Source organism: Triturus cristatus, chromosome 2_2, assembly GCF_964204655.1.
Source record: "Triturus cristatus chromosome 2_2, aTriCri1.1, whole genome shotgun sequence".
Lineage (NCBI taxonomy): Eukaryota > Metazoa > Chordata > Amphibia > Caudata > Salamandridae > Triturus > Triturus cristatus.
The window spans coordinates 706,671,355-706,690,274 of record NC_140582.1 but is presented as its reverse complement, the minus strand read 5'-3'; the positions used below and the strand labels follow the sequence as shown (position 1 = coordinate 706,690,274).

General features: G+C 43.0%; 1 protein-coding gene across 1 annotated transcript in view; it reads left to right on the top strand.

The window, feature by feature from the left end:
- LOC146862667 (uncharacterized) overlaps window positions 1-18,920 on the top strand; it is a 457,539-nt gene that overhangs the window by 146,518 nt on the left and 292,101 nt on the right. Inside the window, exons 6-10 of the mRNA XM_085641888.1 lie at window positions 7,062-7,139; window positions 7,228-7,341; window positions 13,219-13,786; window positions 14,069-14,268; window positions 17,084-17,460. Of these exons, the coding sequence (XP_085498014.1) occupies window positions 7,062-7,139; window positions 7,228-7,341; window positions 13,219-13,786; window positions 14,069-14,268; window positions 17,084-17,460 (1,337 nt within the window). The remainder of the gene's footprint in view (window positions 1-7,061; window positions 7,140-7,227; window positions 7,342-13,218; window positions 13,787-14,068; window positions 14,269-17,083; window positions 17,461-18,920) is intronic.

Here is an 18,920-nt window from a genome sequence, read left to right as displayed (position 1 = left end):
TATGACCATGTATTGAATACATTTGAATTTGGTGTTCCATGGAATTTTCTTGGGGTATTCTAAGATCGAGTCCCATTCTTTATCAGTCAGCTCTTTGTCTAAATCCCTAGACCATTTGGTGTGTAGGTCTGTCAGGGTGGTGCCTGTATGTGTTCTAATACTTTTGTATAGCCATTTAGTGAGATGTCGACCATTTCCCATGAGGTGTATCATGTGAACTAGCTCATGTTGGGCGGGTACTTCCCTGAATGGGGCCCAGTGTTTTTTCACATATTGAAGAAGCGCAGCGTGTGTGAGATATAATTTGTCCGTGACCCCATTATGTCTGGTGAAATTACCATGGTCCATGAGGGCGCTGTCATCAAACAATGCGCCTATCGTGGCTTCCCCGCCCTCCACCCAAGCCAGTATTCTCCATTTACTGAGCATGCCGGTAGGGGTTGGAATTCCCACCAATGGCGTGTTGCCCGAATATGGGGGACAGCTGCGTGTGTAGTGTAGAGATTGTTTTCAATATGTAAGTGCAGTGCGTAGGAGTGTCGGGCAGCTAAAGGCATTTGGCCCCGCAGTAGCAAGAGTGTGTGCAGTTCACCTCGATCTAGCTCTAGGGCTGTGTAACCAATTTCGTGTAAATTTCGCCCTGCTAGCCAGAATGATAGCCATTGCAATTGGCTCGCGTAGCAATAGGCGCGGAAATCAGCCCACCCTTATCTGTGTCTAGCTGCAGTTTAGCCAATCCCACTCTACGGCGGCCACTGCCCCAGATCAAGTCGGTCAGTATCTTGTTCAGGGAGGTAAATGTGTCTGTTGGGAATACTACTGGTAAATTTCCAAAGAAATATAATAATCGGGGCAGGACCACCATTTTTTAGATCGCCACTCTACCCATGACTGAGAGCGGTAGGGACGTCCAGAATGTGAACCTGTGCTCGGAGCGCTCGGATAGTTTTGCTGATTGCTTTGTATTTTGACTTGTTTGTAGCATGAACTTTATTGCATTGGAGAGCTTAGTAACGTAAAGTGGAACTTTTGACTTTTATTGTCTTTTTTAAAAATAGTGCATATTGTTTCAGATGTATTTGTTGATTTTCAAGGCAAGTTTGTAGACATGATTTACCCTTGGATAGCATGACGATTAAAACTGTTACAGAGATTTTATTGATAAATAACAGCAAAGGGGGAAGGTGTATAAATGTTCATTGTCCTCCATTGCCAGAGTTCTTTTAAAATCTCTGACGTCACCCTGCCATTACCCATTATTCCTCAGTTTACCCTGACCGTATTTAACTGATTATATGTAAGTCATTCTGAAAAGTCCACACTGGTCTTCAGTCCTGGGGGGCACCAGCACTGCTCATAGCGTCCATTCCCATAGACTGCAACTCAGAGCCTTCATTACCCCTCGGCCTCCTCAGTGCCTTTCAACTGATGCACATTTTAATAGAGCTATGACCCAGCCTGAAAAAGACAGGCAACTCTTTTTTCCAAGCAAGAGTTTAGTTTTGACTTAACTAAGTACAGTCACCAATCGACGCATGAATATTTCCTCTTTTAATGAGAAGGCATAGCCATGTTTAATAAATTACCTATCTGTCCATTATAGTTGGAATACTACATATATTATTGGAACAGAAATAGTGTGCAACCTGACAGCCCCTTGTCATGTGAAAGAAGGTTACTGTTAGGAATGGGATTTCGGGTTGGCTGAGGTATACACCCAAGCCAGGCAGGAACCACCACTCTAGTCAGGGTAAGCTAGATACACATTAACAGATAACCTGTGTTCTCCCTCTGGTAGCTTGGCACAGAGCAGTCAGGGTTATCTAAAGAGGCAATGTGTAAAGTATGTGTGCAACACACAACCACAGTAACACAATGAATACACCACAGAAAGACTCCAAGACCCCACACAGGTTTAGAAAAATAGGTTATTATATTCTGAACAAAGCAAGACCCAATCGACACAAATCCAATGTATAGAAGTTAAATAAATGCTGTAAAGCGCTCAGATGCAAGTAGCTCTAAAAAGGTTACTTTAGGTCATGCTGGACCAGAGCAAATTCAAAGTTCGGGCAAACCATGATGCATTGCTGACCAGCTACAGGACCCACTCCCGTCCAAGCAACAGTAGGGAATGCCTTGGACTTTGAAGGTTTTAGATTGACAATTCCCACACCAGTCTAAGGACTTTATTACGAGTCTGGCAGTCGAGGGACCGCCAGACTCGCGGGGACACAGTGATGGCAGCCCTCTGATTGCCCCATTATGATTAGGGCAGTCGGGCCACCCTGGGACCTCTGCACCTGCCAGGGACCAGAGATTCTGGGAGTGGTACGGCAGCTTGAGGACGCAATATGCTTGGTGGTGCTGCTGCTACCCCACCAAGCATATTATGAGTTTCCTCACTCCCGCACTTTTCATGGCGGTGTGACCGCTATGAAAAGTGTTGCGGTGAGGAAACAAAGGGGGCCCTGCAGGGCCCCCTGGTGCCTCACGCCATGTGGATGAACATAGAGGGGTACAACATGTGCCCCCCTGTATGCATGCACACCAGTACTTGCACGGCATGGACAGCAGCAGTCCATGCTGTGCAGGTACTGCCTGTGAGATTCCCACCATTGCGGTGCCTATTTCATAGGCACCACCCTTGGAACGCCAAAGAACCGTCCGCCAGGCAGGAGAAAACTTCTAATTTGGCGGGCGGTTCAAACATGGGTTTGGCGGTGCGGAAGCGGGCAGTACCGATCCCGCATTGCCAAACTCTTAAGGCCCTAAGCAACTGTGGGGAGAGGATGTGGCCTGACGGCTAGAGTGGTCAACCTAGGAGCTGGGGAACAGGTTCGAGTCTCGACAAGGATGCTCAACATCCTGTGATTCTGGGCAAATCAGTTAATATCCCCGTGCCTACCAAAAAAATGAATGTGCCCGTCTGTCACGCAACTGGGGCTCATGTAAAGCGCTTTGGTACCTTCGGGACTAGTTCATGCAATATAAAACTCCCCAAAACAACAAAAAACTGCAGGAAAATTGTTTGACCTAAAAAGCATTACATATAGGAATACAAATCCCATTAAATTATTCAAATATTTTAAACACTTACTGCAAAACATTATTATATTAGATTACACAAAAGTATAAGTTTACCTTTGTAAATCAGGTCCTGTGGTGCTGAGCTAGGCGCCCAGTGTGCTGGCACTGGTTGCACCGCTCTGAAACCGATCCTGGTCTTTGATAAGCATGCCTGCAGCTACCTTTGTGTAATGAGATGTATTTTAAATGTATGCCACTGTAATACAAACCATAACAATGCATGTCTTTACCAAACACGTGCAAAAGCTGCTACACTTGCAACACATTCTCATCATTACCATGGCATTTGCCATAATAAGGCAAACCCCAACCGTGCATTATATCGCATTGTGTCCATATATATTTTAATATGTATGTGTGCTAAACCTTAATCCATACCACCCCTAAACACCTCCCATCTGTGAACCCTTAAACTCCTTACTATCCCTTAACACTACTCTTCCCTGGAGCCTAAAAATCCCTTATTACCCACAAACACCACTCATCCCTGAAACCTAAAAACCCTCTAGTAGCCCTTTTCACTACCCTTCCATGAACCCTAGAAACTCAGCTTAATACTAACCATCCCTGAGCTCGAAACATTCCAGACTACTCCTGAACAGTAACCTACTCCGAATTTTTAAAACCATTAACTACTCCTTAGTACTACGTGTACCTGAACTCTAAACAGGGGGCCGGGCTGGCCTAGAGGGCAATCTAGCAGAGCCAGAAGGGTTAGTGAGACAGGGCAGTCTGTGGCCTGCTTTTATGGCTGTTTGCGGGCCTTTGTTATGGTCTAGTGCGCCATTTTGTTCTGTTGGTTTCTCTGATAATACTACCAAATTGCTAGCAGCAAGCACAAATACATGCAGTCTAATATACCTTGCAAAACATTTATTCAGCTTGCTTTTACAAGTTCTAAAGCACCCCCTCTGAGCAATGTACGTGCTTGGAAGAAAATATCCCAACAAAAGCTGACCACGGCCTTGAAAGAGAATCTAACTTTTAGTGCAGATCCCAATCAGGCAGCCATGGATTTTAATAACTGGATAACCCAGGCAATAAATCCGCTGGCAACGGAAGTTACTAAGACGGCCAAGAAAAGACTGGTATCCTCTCCTTGGTACTCAGCAGAGCTAAAAACAATAAAAATTAAATGCAGACTCAAGGAACGGATTTGGCGATCCTCATACAGTTCGGCGCATAAGATCGAATACGACTCAGCACTAAAAGAATATAAGGGAGCAATAATATAAGCTAAGACAGCCTATATCACATCTAAAATTCTAGAATCCACAAACTCCTAGAAAGAACTGTTCAAAACAGTAACAGCACTGTCTCGACGCCGGAGAGACACTGTCTTTGCCCCTGACCAAGCCTTTTTGGATAACCTTGCGGTTTTCTTCCAGACCAAGGTCAAAATGGTCTATGAGGAACTTCTGAACTCAGCGGAGGTTAACAGTACGAACCTTCTAGAGACATGGGAAAAACACTCTCGCCAAGGTAGTCTAACCCAATTCACCAGTCAGGATGAAAAGCAAGTGGTAGACATACTTTCACTAACCAAGTCAGGGTCCCCACTTGACCCCTGCCCCCATACATTTTACATTTAGCTACGGATGAGGTTGGAGCATCGCTGACCCCTCTGTTAAATCTAGTTATTGGAACAGGGATCTTCCCAGCAGGATGGAAAATGGCCTGTATTAGGCCTATTTAAAAAAAAACATCACTTGAACCTTTGGAGGCTAAAAACTACCGCCCTATCTCCTCTTTACCTCTGCCCTCTAAGGTCCTGGAGAAAGTCTTTTACTTGGAACTGACTGCTTACCTTGAGGAAAATAACTTTCTTGATTCCACCCAGCATGGGTTCAGAGCTCGGCATTCCACTGAATCAGCTCTGATTATGGCTACAGAGGAGATTCGAAGGGTGCTGGATGAGGGTGGCAGGGTGGCCCTAATATCGCTAGACCTCACGGCAGCTTTTGACACTGTAAACCATACAGTGTTAATAAATAGGCTGCAGTCCGTGGGAGTCAGTGGCAAGGCCCTGACCCTTCTCACATCTTTCTTCGACTCCAGGGAACAAATAATATACTGGGAAGGTCTGAGATCGGAACGGTTCACCCTCCCGGGTGGAGTCCCCCAGGGTTCGGCACTTTCGCCCACCCTGTTCAACATTTATGTAACACCATTGGCAAGACTGATTAAAAGTCATGGTCTAGCGCTTGTGTCCTATGCCGACGACTCGCAACTGGTGGTGTTGGTCACTCAAAATGACAGTATGTCATCTGAGCGGTTCTGTGATGGTCTTTCCTCTGTGATGTCATGGATGAATGTCAATTTTTTAAAACTTAACACCGAAAAAAACGAGATTCTGGAATTCGGCTAGAAACCTTCAATCTGGAACCAGTGTTGGTGGCCCTCTGAAGCCGGTACATGTCTGTCGCCGGTGTCCAAGTCCAGAAATCTCGGTTTTCTCATCAATAAAGATCTAACTTGTGCCCCCCAAATAAACCAAGTGGTCTCTGCCTGCTTTTTTACACTCAAGATACTGCGTAAAATTCTCCCATTCATCCCGTTTTCCCTTAGGAAAACGGTGGTTGGCACCCTTATCCTATCAAGGATAGATGATTGGAATGCCCTTTATTTGGGTGCTGGAGTGAAACAGCTCAATAAGCTTCAGTCACTTCAAAATGGTGCAGCTCGTGGTTTTGTATGGTCTATCCAAGCATCACTCCACTTCGGCCAGCATTAAACAACTACACTGACTTCTGGTGAGACAACGGGTGGAGTTTAAAGCTCTATGCCTAGTGCATAAAGCCCTCAATGGAGGTGGGGCGGAAGACGTACAATTATTATTCCCTCGATACAGTCCATCGTGCTGTTTAATTTCTATGGACACTGGGCTGGTTCTTCCTCCCAAGATGAAAAGGGTCAGTTGGGGAGGGAAACGCTTTTCATTCTTGGCAGCAAAATTATGGAACTCCCTCGCCGTCTCGCTCCGACTTCAGCCCTCACGCACCATTTTCAGGAAAGCTATTAAAACCAGGCTCTTTACACAAATGCTAATCATAGTGCAACTCTCAGATCACTCTATCCAGCGCCAAGACGCCTCGTCATAAGTGCGCTCTGCAAATACCCTCAGTCAGTCAGTCAGTCAGATCTGCATGAGTCCAACCCTGTCTAAAAACTCCCTAATATTACCCTTCCCTGAATTAAAAAAAAACAGTACCATAAACATCTACATAATGCATGTAAATGTAGTACCTTGTAAATTACCACGTTGTAGATGCATTGTAAAACACACATTGAAAGTGTCATGCACAGCGATGGGTGTGTGGTGAAGGTTCGTTTATTTACAACACAACAGACTAAACCCTTTCTACTTAGGTTCTGCCTGTCATTGAGCATCTAAAAGCACTGTGTGTTGAGAATCTTTTCCTATATTGGACCTTAAGACTGTCATTTTGAGCGGGCCGTTACAGCTGACTTGAGTGCAAACATGGTTTTGTGGTTGAATTAGCATTACAATTTGTACAGACATTTTGCATTAAAACAGCAGTTTTCCCCACACACATGTGACTTCCACAGTAGTGCAATGGTGTTTGGATAGAGTAAGAGGTAATACCAGGCAAAATGTGTGTGAGGAAAAACCACAAGATTCTGAGTTCTGCACCTTGGAGAATGGGAAACGAGCAGTATTAGTGCATTATCCCCCATTTAACCAGTGAAACCGATAATGAATTTTGCACCAATGTCAAACTGTACCCCCCTTGTATTGATCTTTCCTAAGTGGTATTACCGCACCAAGCACTGGCCAACTCAGAATTAGAGTGCATGGCTAAACAAGTGTGCTGCCCTGATTATGCTGTATGTTTCTACCCTTAAGAAATGCTATTTATGTCCAATTGCTGTAACACACTAATTATTCCTTAGTCAACTCTATTGTCTCCTAACTATCTTCAAATGTCACTTGTCGCCCCTCTGTGCAGGTTGAAGATTGTCACTGGAATATACCTTTCAGAAAACTAAGTGGGGAAACGGACACGTACATCAAGTCACATTTAAAGGTATCTTGCTGTAAAGTTAACTGGTCAAATTGCTTTTAACATCCCAAAAATATAATTATATAATGTATATTCTTTTTTTCCTTCCTAGAATCGCATGCACCATCGTCATTCCACGAGAAGGAGCCAGTGTGGGAAAGTGGACTCATCTGTAGGGGGTGAAAATCTGTACATACTGCGAAGTACTGAGGGTTTCTTGCTCAAGGTAAGTCTGATAATGACTGTGTAAAATGAGTCAACACCTCTCCACTATTTTCATACTCCTTGATTTTTCTGAATCCTTCATTACTGTTGATACTATCCACCCTACCAATCCTTGGTATCACGGAGTCAGGCCTCAGCTGGCTTTAACTACTACCTCCCTGTAAGAAATCATATACTGTCAGCTGATAATCGAATTATTCTTCACCTTACTCCCTAACCCATTGGAGTCTCTCGAGGCTCTGTCCTAGGTCATCTCCTATTCTCCCTTTGTTACACCATCTCCTCAATTGGCACCTCTTACCACTTACTTGCTGTCAACACCCAAATTCTCTTTTCATTCCCAGCTTTATTGTTCCACCGCCAGAAAATTATAGCTGATTGTCTCAAAGCCATACATCATTGGATGACCATACATCCTCTCATGTTGACCTCAGCAAAGAACAAGGTCCTATACTTCTCTTCCTTTACTACAATCTCTGCTGCTCCTTGCTCAATCCAATCCCCACTGATACCATGATTATCAATTCCTTTGCCCTAAAAATGGAAGCTTCCATTACAACTGCAGGAACTCCCGATACTTACCAGGTTCCGAACATTCACGAGATTCACTTATATCCCTGTCCACACAGTCAAGGCATTGATTGAGTCAGTGGTGCTCACCCCATTAGGCTACTGCACAAGCCTACTTGTGGGCCTTCCACACTACTTTTTCTTCCCAGTGAACCAAATCGTAAACGTTGCCACTAATTACTTATATTTGCGGTCCACCAAGGCCCACACTGCTGTTTTGGGTGGGACCAGTGCTCCGGCAGGAGTCTGTGGCTGAGTGCTGGAGTGTTGGGATTAGCAACTTGTGTCTGGGTTTATGGGATTTGGTGCTGGTGTTGGGTTATGGAGCTCTCCAGTATTCACAGCGAACGCTGAAGCGCGTTTACCTGACACGATGAATTTGGGCTATAATGAACACATGTCAGGAAAAAGCCCCTAAAGAAGGGCTTAGACTGAAATGCATTGGCCTTTCTATTACAAAGTGCAACTCAGGATTTTCCGACAAAGTAATGTGATGTGAACATTACATATGCCTTACAAAATTATAAGATTAAAAAACTGAAATTCAACTCCCAAAGATCAATGGTTTAATTTTCGACATTCAACCCCAGGAGTGCTTATTGGGGACGTTTTTGTGAACCATGAAAACCCATCACCTACAATTAACCATTCTAACGCCTATCGATCAGGAGGCGATACCCACAAAAAGATAAATTGGAATAATATGGTTTAACCAGGAGTGCGATTGTCACCTTTTTCTTCAGTACCTATGATTGTACCATTGGTTCCCATAAGTAAAATATTTCCATTGACATAATTGACTCTCAAAGTCATGGTTTGATATTTGGGTTACGGGTATTAGGAGTGCCGCAATCCTTACAATAATTGGGCCGTGCGAACCATCTCCTTATTCTTGCAGTTTTGAATTACTGGTCTCCTGTTTCTGATGAAATTTGTCCTCCTAAGTCTACGTCTACCACAGCCACCTTAACCAGTTTAGCCACATAGCCACTTTCACGTTCATACCTGAACAATTTCAAGAGTTTGCTGATGTGTTCTATAAAATAAAGGTATTCAAATTAGGTCCTAATATGGAGTTTGATTGTGCTATACCGATACTCCCTGAGGCCCTGATACCTTTCATGTAAATGTATTCTTTATCGGAGAAAGAAAAGGAGACCTTGTAAGAGTATTTGCAAGATAATTGACAAAATGGACTGACTGTTCATTCCACTTCTCAGACAAGAGCTGTTTTTGTTCTTCATTCCCAAGAAGAATTCAAAATCTAGACCCCTGTATAGACAATCACATTCTCAACCAAGTGACAATCAAGGATCTCTACCCATAACCATCAATCTTCACAAAGTTACACCTATGTGGTGCTTACCACCTTCTTCGTATGAAGAATGGCGATTAATGGATGATGATCTTTTGAACACCCTTTGGGCATTTTGATTTTTGGGTGATGCCTTTTGGTTTGTGCAGCAGTGTTTCAGAGTTTTATGCACCACACATTTTCAAACGTTCTTAATCAGTATGTCATCATATTATATCTACATGATCTTCTTGTGTATGCTAAGAATCTTGAAGGACATCGGAAACATGTTGCCTCTGTCTTGTTAACACTAAAACAACATAAAGTGTCCTGCATTCCTGTGACTTTGAAAAGGAGGACATCAACAATTTTGGATTTTGAAAAGCCGCTATAGGGACTCCCATGGCTGTAGAAAAGGTTGCTACCATACTGGATTGGCTAGCAACATCTAATGTCAAAGTGACTCAAAGTTTTTTTGGGTAGCCAATTTTATTAGCAGTGTTTAAGAGGTTTGCCCAATGACGTGTTACATTCTGCACACTCATTAGAAAGAACCTCTTTAAAAGGGATTGTCATACATAGAGCAAGCTGACCATGCTTTACAAAAACTAAAGAAAGACTTCACTCAGGCGCCCGTTTTAAGGTCTCTTAATCCTGCAAAATGTTTTGTGATAGAGATGGATACCTCCTAAAGAGATGTTGGAGCGTAACTTCAAGAGGGTGAGGGTTTAGAACATCCATTTGTTTCTTTTTCATGTCTTAGCACAGTATGACTAGAAGCTTCTGTTCTTGAGAGGAAGCTTATTGCTGCCAAACATGCATGCCGGAAGCGGTGAACATGCTTATGTGATCCCAATAACCATTTGAAGTTAGAACCAAACTCAAGAATCTACAGCTCCTTCAACATATGCAGTGTCACAATAGTAAACAGACCCGTAGGCATACTTTTATCCTCAATAGAGCTTTCGTATTACTATATTCCTGGCTCTGAAAATATTCTGACTGATGCTTCATCACCAGTAATGCAATTAATCAATCTCAGACTGCTCTACCCTTTTTGTTTACCCATGAAGTCATCAGCATGGTAAACGTGTTCATACAGAAAGTTCCTGATGCTCATGTTCAGTTGACCTCTATTAACTTGATTGTGTCGCACAGGAAAGCACCTTTAGTAGTGTGTCATAACCTATACTTCTTTCAGCAAGCGCTTTCTAAAGCCTACTTCAGAATTTCAGCAAGAAGTATTGTACCTGTGTCAGGGCTTGACCTTTTCTGGTCATTGTGAAATCAAGGCTTCTTTGTGCCTTGTACTTGAATTCCTTTGCTCGCGTTCTACATAAGATGATGTGGCAAAGTAGATTTCCGCATGTCCGGTCTTTACTCAAGGTCATGTATTATACGTCAAACCCTTTGGGTATCTCAGACATTGCCTGTGGCACCTGAACCGTTGCACACCATAACACAGATTTCATTCTGGATTTATCTCCTTCTCATGGCTACCAAGATACCAAGATATTGTGGTCTGTAAGTTAGCTCATTTTTCTCCATTCAAGTCCGTTCCCTCTGCTACGGCATGGAATAGACACTGCTACCTCATCTATCCTGCACCATTGCCCTGATATACAGCCATACATAGACAGCCCCAGTGGGGACATTCTGTAAGCCTCTTCTCATGTGTCAAAGTCCTGGCAGACAATGTCTCAGGTTTGCAAAGTGGCTCAGGTTCTGCCCCGATCAGGGGCTCTATGCCAGGTCCAGTCCAGCTACTTCCCCAGTACGCTCATCAGTATGCACTTATGCACGTAGGAGAGTCTCTGCTTCACTGCTGTATCTTCTTGTGCGGATCGCGCATTCAGCAGCCAGCCAGGGAGAAAAATGCCCTTGCCACCATTCCGTGCTCTGACGCTTCTCCAAGCATCCAGTACTGTCCATTCTGTTATTTACCGCCTTAAGACAGGCAGCGCCTGATTTAGCGCTGTGGCGCCCAGTGTGACAATGTTTGTTGGTGCCCTCCCCCCCATGACCACCTGCGCCATGGACTCGCTCACTACCACACTTTAACTGTGCCCCTAAAGTATCCTTAATCACTCTCTCTCAGATGCATTTAATTTGTTTTATAGCACAACTCATACCAGTGTAGGGGTCAGAGCACTTTACATCACACATACAGACTGACAATCATAGGTGTGTAAATCAGTATATAGGAAATGTTATGTAAGACAAATGACTACAAGGTGTAAACGTCGCATGTCATCCATACTGGTAGAAAAAATTGTTTAATAGTGCTTGGTCTGGAGAAGCACAAACTCAAAATTTAAAACGTAACTCCATGGTTCGGGGTTTCTGTTTAATATTCAGAATTGACTTCTATCCAAATGAACCCTTTTTCCAACATTAGGATAATGAAAGACTAGGGAAAAAATCATAACACTCTAATCTTTACCTTGTAGTTTGCATGTAGCTGCTTGAAGACAGCAATAACTCACTGTTCTTTGTTAGGATTTTACCTTATAAACAACAAGTAACAAAGGGATCTCTCAGACAAAAGCAGTAACCCACTGATCTATTTCATTATATGCACTTTGTTAGCTGCATAGTACATGTTCTTTGCAGCAGGCATATCAACCCACTGTGCTACCGTACCATGAGTCAAAACTTCCACTAGATAAACCTCCAATCTCTCTCTAGGAATAACATTAATCAATGGTGTTATCTTGACATTTTTATTGTAGCCTGAAAATAACTGGAGGCCAGGAACGCAGTAGGTGCTTTTCAAACCATAATATACTTTTAAACAGGAAGCTCCCACCAAAAGTCAGCGCCCAGTGCAGTAGCACCGGTCGCACTGGTCACACCGCCCAAGAGCCAGGCCCCATGAATGGTCTCTGCCGACAGATCGCCCATCATCGTCCATAACTGCTTGCCTCTCCCTTGCCACTTACTATCAGATTTTTTAATCCTTCAACCTTTTTGTTGGAACCCTAAAATAAGTGATGCACAGCTTCATAAAGCTTTACATTATTAAAACTGTTGTAGCTATACATACTGTGTTTGTGTACAGTTAATTGAGGCTTTTGTCTGAGTACTTTCCTTTTCAGGCTGTGCTTGAGATGTAAATCAATTTACTAATGATGCACCTGCTTGTCCATACCAAGGTTGTTTATGTATAGTTCTGAATTTCAACTTTATAATGACTCTACTTTATTTTCACTCCTTTGCTACTGTGCTATCAGGTTATGCAAGTGTAATTGGATTCTCCTTTGATTCATATGTTTCAGTGTGGCTTAAAGTGTATCTCTGCTCTGAAGAAGGGACTTAATTATTTATGGGATGTGAAATATGTGTTGGCAGATATCTTTAATGTAATATGTAGACATTTCTAACTGCAATATGTATATATAATATATATACATTACATACATACATTTTAATAGTATATGTAATATACTATTGACATGTCCTCACACTTAAAAACTTAAGCTGATTGTGTCTTCATTAATCTGAAACATGCACTTTGTTAGGGCTTTGGGATGCTGCGTTAAGAAGAGCATTAGGCGCTGGCTCATTTGCCAAAAATCAATCTGCTCAATAGTGAAGTGATAGGAAATGTATGGGATGATGTGATGACAATGCCATGCCACTTGTTTTTGTGAGGAGCACCATAGAAAGAAGAGGATTACTGTTCCTCCTCGAGATGGGCTAAGAGGCAGGGCAGATACCATTGGCTACCTTTGAACTGCTTCTGATTGGGCCTTGGCTCCAAGGCACTCATAAAAATGTTTCTTGTTTCTGAATGTGCTCTTGTCGCTGTTTATTAAAGATAATATTAAATGCAAACAGTGCTTTCCTTTGGGGATCCACTTAACATTTGAAATGTGAAGTAGTGTGAAGAAGAACATAGATTGATCTCAAATGGCATGCTCTTTCTGGACAGCACATTTGTGTAAATGATAATTCTTGCAATGCTTAGAAACTATGAAGTACAGCGAATGTCACTTTTTCATTTCCTTGCAGTCAAGGCAGAGAGCTGATGATCAGGTTGACAGCATGCTTCTCCGAACACCTGCTGACAAAGTACATCATACGTCTTACCCTGATTTGCTCAATGATGGTCAGCAGAACCTCCAAGGGACCACAGAAATCCAGATGGTAGTTGATAAAAATGCGTGGGCACTGCCAACAACACAAGACACATCTCAACCAGAAAGCTCTGATACTGGACAATTAGGAATGAAGAACTTGTGGGAGAAGGACACATTGGAAATAATGCCACCTGCTACTGCTCCTGATAAAGGGCAGATCTTAACAGATAATAGTATCTCAGTAACAGCAAGTGTCCCCTCCACAGACGCAACAGCGACTACCTCCCAGATAAAGCAAGACTCCCTGGGGACCAATGAACGGCCAGGCTCGCCTGCACCAGAGAAGAATCCGCTGATGAGCCAGACTAGTTCTCAGGAGCTAGAAGATGATCAAAGTCCTTACACTATCAGCGAGCAGGCCATTCTTCGAGGGCAGATCAACTCGCCATATTCACGTAGAAAGAAAGTCTTTAAGTTATACATATGTGGAGGATATCAAGGTAAATACAGATCACTGTGCCTTAAATGTAGAAACCTGCGGAACGTATGTATGCATATAAGCATCTCTCATGATTCTCTAATAATGTATCAAAATACACCCAAGATGCATATATAAAAATCCTTTATCCAATCATCACACAGAGACATTAGTACAAGGAGTGTAGTGACCAGGCTTTCATGTGAGAGATTAGTTTTTTGTGGGTCCATAAGTCACTTACATGTTCAGCCCAAGGCTGATATGCAAAATATGTTGTTAATTGCATTTTCTTTTTTTTTATCAGATACACAGCCAGAAAGAAATGCATTATTTGAAAAAGTGTACCCTAGTCTTTTCACCTATTGTAAGGAGAGAGGATATCATTTTAAGATGTTTGATCTGAGATGGGGTCTCACCGATGGAGTTACCAATGACCACACGACAGCGGTGCTGCATTTGAAGACTCTCAAGCAGTGTCAAGATTCGGGACAGCCACACTTTTTTGTAAGTTTGCATCACAGAATGCTTATTTGAATTTAAGTGGCAAGTAAAATACATTTCCTCACCTTTTACATAGATGATACAATATTGTTGTGCTATCATCACGGTCCATCTGTAAAACAATATAAACCTTAAAGGAACTATAAGAGTTATTCATTACTAGACCTATAGTTAGAGACTCGGACAACTGTTTTGTGGTTTGTAGTAAGATGTTTTAGAAAAAAACAATGAAACATTCGCCAGAAATTGGTGGTTGTGGCTCCTGCCCTTCTCTCAGATCCCCTTCCTCATTCAGAGGTCAGGGAAATATGGTTTTCCCATTGGTGAAATGGCCACCGCACCTCCAACATTGGAAACCTCCTGCGTGCACCCAGCAGCAATGGGAATGTTGTCGAAAGGGACATCCCATGTAGGATGTCCCCTCTGATGACATTCTTACCATCGTTACTTCTGTCTTAAACTACCCTGTGTAAACCATGGAGGTTCTAGCCAGACAAAAGTCCACAACAAATATATCCCATATGGTGTGAGAATTCTCCCAGTACTAAGAGTATTTTACTTTCGTTTTGCCCAAGATAGAGCCTCGCTTTGGGGGTTCTATCTTTGGCAAAAAACAGAAGTGCCGATACTTTTTCCCCCACATTAACTCCTTCCACGGAACAAAACATGCTTCCGGAAATAACTCCAAAAGCCCAGCAGCAAACTCTAGATTTGGGGGTCCTGCTTCTGTGTTGCCTTCACCGTGGCAGCAGGCCTGCTAATGTGTAAATAAATCCCTTTATCTTTGAGTTTTCAGATTTTTATCACCGTTTCCTAGAATCGATAAGTGTCAAATACAATTCTGCGAATATGGCCACTTATGAACATTTTCTTTGTATAAACTGTATATATTAACAACCAACTATTATTTCTTTATTTTTGAGGAACAGCCTCACTTACATTGTGGTGGCTGTGCAGCTAAGTGGCCAGGATTCTGGAGTTAGTGTTTTAGCACCCGCAGTTCCTGTTGCCCACCAAATCAAGAGTTTGCCACTTGATCTGAGAACTTTTTTGCCAGAATTATTTCAATAGTAGGGCAGTTTTTGTGAAAATACACAATGCCGACTGGTCAAACTTAGCCATGGTAGAATGACAAATGCAAAAACTACAGTTGATGGACAAAATGCAGAACAATGTCATACATTCACTCCAGTACAGAGAGTTGGGCCTAAATCCATCGTTTTTTTGCTCACCATGCCGTTCCAGTTTGAACCCAGCCATATGCAAATAAGCCTTGACCCTGTGCCTCATGGGAACAGTCCACCCCGAACTGCCAAGCCAGGTCCTCCCTGGACTGGAAACAAGCATCCTAGGACCGGTTTTGGGGTTTCACCCCTCTTCAGCCAGGATAGCTTGATTCCAGTGGCATGGAGAGCATGGGATCCACGTCTGGGCATACCCTTCTCACTCGGGGTGACAAATGCAAAAACAACAGTTGATGGATCTCTTGACTGGGGGTGAATGTTTTGATTTGTTCTGCATTCCGTCCTTCAATTGTGTGTCTTTTGCTTTCTCGCCCTAAGTGCGCCAGGTATGCCCAGACGTGGGCCCTGGGCTCACTGTGCCACTGGAATCAAGCTATCCTGGCTAAAGAGGGGTGAAACCCCGAAACCTGTCCTAGGATGCTTGTTTCCGGTCCAGGGAAGACCTGGCTTGGCAGTTCGGGCTGGACTGTTCCCATGAGGCACAGGTTCAAGACTGATTTGCAAATGGCCAGGTCTAAAATGGGGTGGCATGGTGACCAAAAGAATTATGGATTTAACCCAGATCTCTTGACTGGGGGTGAATGTTTTGATTTGTTCTGCATTCCGTCCATCAATTGTGTGTCTTTTGCATGGTAGAATGACAGGCTGGCCTTTTTTTCCATTTTCCAATGATAAAATGCAAAAAGTGCTATGGAGCAAGGGGGCGTTTTGTAAAATGCAAATTGAATGGTCTTGTTGCACTTTAAATTTTCTCTCAGAGTGTGGGAGGGTTTTTTCCTAATTGTGACCACCATGCTACGCAGGGAAAACATGGCTGATGTGAAAATGGGTGGCCCACCTTAAAGAGAGTGGATCCCTGAACGCCTCATCAGAAGGCAGTCCTGCACCATAGAGGGTGGTTCTGATGGCAAAGCAGATGAAACACAGAACTTCTTTGTCATCTAAAAGAAGCGGGGACCCCGAGAGGTTTGCGGATGGGGTGCAGCACAGTCAAATGCTCCATTATTAGCGGACTCCCCCCACCCCCTTCAAGAGTGACAAGAGCTCTTACCTTTCCCTCCACGTCTCTATTCCTGGTAACTATGGGTATCCATATGTAGGAAACCCCAGGCCTTTAGAATTCCCAGATCACACAACACACTAATGGCTGTTAACCTCGAATGCATGTTTATACCTATCAGAGTTAAAAAACTGGCAGAGAGTCTCATGGGCATGGAAGGGAATGTAACTTCTTGCAAAGTTTACTTAAAGAAAGAGGCGACCTTCGCAGCAACACAATTGGAGTGGCAATTATTGTTGACACCTTCAGGAGATGGTTGCAATGCTGAGCCCTTCAAATGAATTTCCCCTCTTCTGTTGGTGCTATTCGCTTGTCTGCAATACATTACAAGCTGCTTGTTGAATTTAAATGTTGTTATATGTATAATAATTCAACCAAGCAAAAGCTTTCAAATTTTATAAGCTGGACTGCACACAGGTGGGCTACTCAGAGGGAGCTGGAGAGCTCACTGGTTGGAGATCCCACTGTCCTGCACTCTACATGTTTCAACTTTTAACTTCTTCTATTTCTTTAGGCTATCTTGGGACAAAAACACGACCACCATGCTCTTCCCGGTAGCTTACCAGAGAAGGAATTTGAATCAATAAAAGGTACCATTGAGAGACTGAAGCTGGAGACAATCAGACAAAAGCAGGCTCTGTCGAAACTAGCCCCACAGACAGCAACAGAAGAACCAGTGGGGCAAGTGAGGTCATTGACCAGTCTTGACTCCGGTCAGGCTGGTATGAACCAGAGTGGCGTGGTGAGTTTTGACTCAGATGAACAGGACCCAACACAAGTAAAGAAAACAAAAACCGCTGCAAATTACGATAAAGATTTAGCACTTCTTACCCAGTGGTACAGATTGGATGAGAACTGTGTCCCAAGTGTTTACAAACTTCAGCCTATCAGGTTAGTGGCTTTTAATTGAACATTTTCTTAAATGAGTCTACAGGTAATTGTGCTGGAATTCTGCAGCATGCAAAGTAGTGAGATGTTGCATCAGAGATGTATTTACCTGTTGAGACCAAGATCCCTTCTGTGGAGACCAGGCTTGAGCCCTTGTTGCCCTGCATCGCAGTGTCGAAGAAGAAATACATTATAATGGTTGTGCAAGAATACACATCTTATTGGGGGCATACATTTTTGGTATATTCTCTATCAGGAATGTAAATTGTGAGATAGATAAATCTGCATTGGACGTCATGTTGGATGCCAAGGGGTTCTGCTGTTAACGGTTGGGAGAAAAAAAACAGTGCTTAATTTGTAAAACAATGAGTGGCGGTGCCCAAATTCTGAGCACTACTACATTTCAGGGCACCTAATACTAATGCTGAGTAGCCTGGAATCCCGCTCATTCCTCTTTAATCCACTACCAGATACTCCACTTCCCCTTTATTTAATTCTTTTCAGGTTCTTGCTTTCTTCCCTTGTGTCGATTTTTCCACTTTTCTCTTTTTTCCTCCATTGTGTTTTTTCCCTCCTTTGCACTCCACAAATGTCTTATGAGGAAAAATAAGTGTTGGTCCCACAAAAAGGAGTGTCGGTGGGCCCCACCGTTAACCGCCATCTCACATTAAGCCCTGAAAAAAGAGCACCATCATTTTTGGCCTGAGGATGGGGTGTGGCATGACCTCAACAACACATCCCATCATCGTTTTAATTGACTTGTAATAAATCGTGTATAAAAGAGATTGAACAGTTCTGCTGTTCTACATAGGTTAGTAATTTGCTTCTCTTCACTGAAGAGAGCCTCATCTAAAATTGGGGCCATTTCTCTTTATTTACAACAGAGCATGGAAGGAGTAAACAAAATTAGAAGCTGGTACAATGAGGAGACTTGAGTAATACATTAAGCATGAAGTTGGATGTTAAACCTTTATGGTCGTGTTTTAATACTAATAAGTTCTATTCTATCATGGACAACACTTGCCAATTAGGCAATCCATTGAGTTGCACACATGAAGATAATTCTCAGTACATTTATCAATGTTCACTGTTCATATGACTGCTTTGTAAAGAGTCACCTTTCATTGTTTAACTTTCATAGAGTGTCTTTTTATTGGGGTGGAGACCACTGTCCACTATCGTCCCAGCCCTTTGATGCTTTCGGTGTCCCAATCCTGCTTCACCACTTTCATCACTTGTGAGAAAGTTATCCTTTTTGCCCTGATCAACTCCATTTTGGACTGATACTGGTGGTTACTGACTCTGATTGTGACCGAGGCCCTTTTAACTAGGCCCAGGGCCAGTGCCTTGTGTAAAAGGTATATGTTAATTAGGTGTAATTACAATTGGTATGAAAACCTACCTGTTATCCCCTAGTATATGGTAAGGCATGTAGGTTTAGAGGCCCAGCAGATTTAATGCCC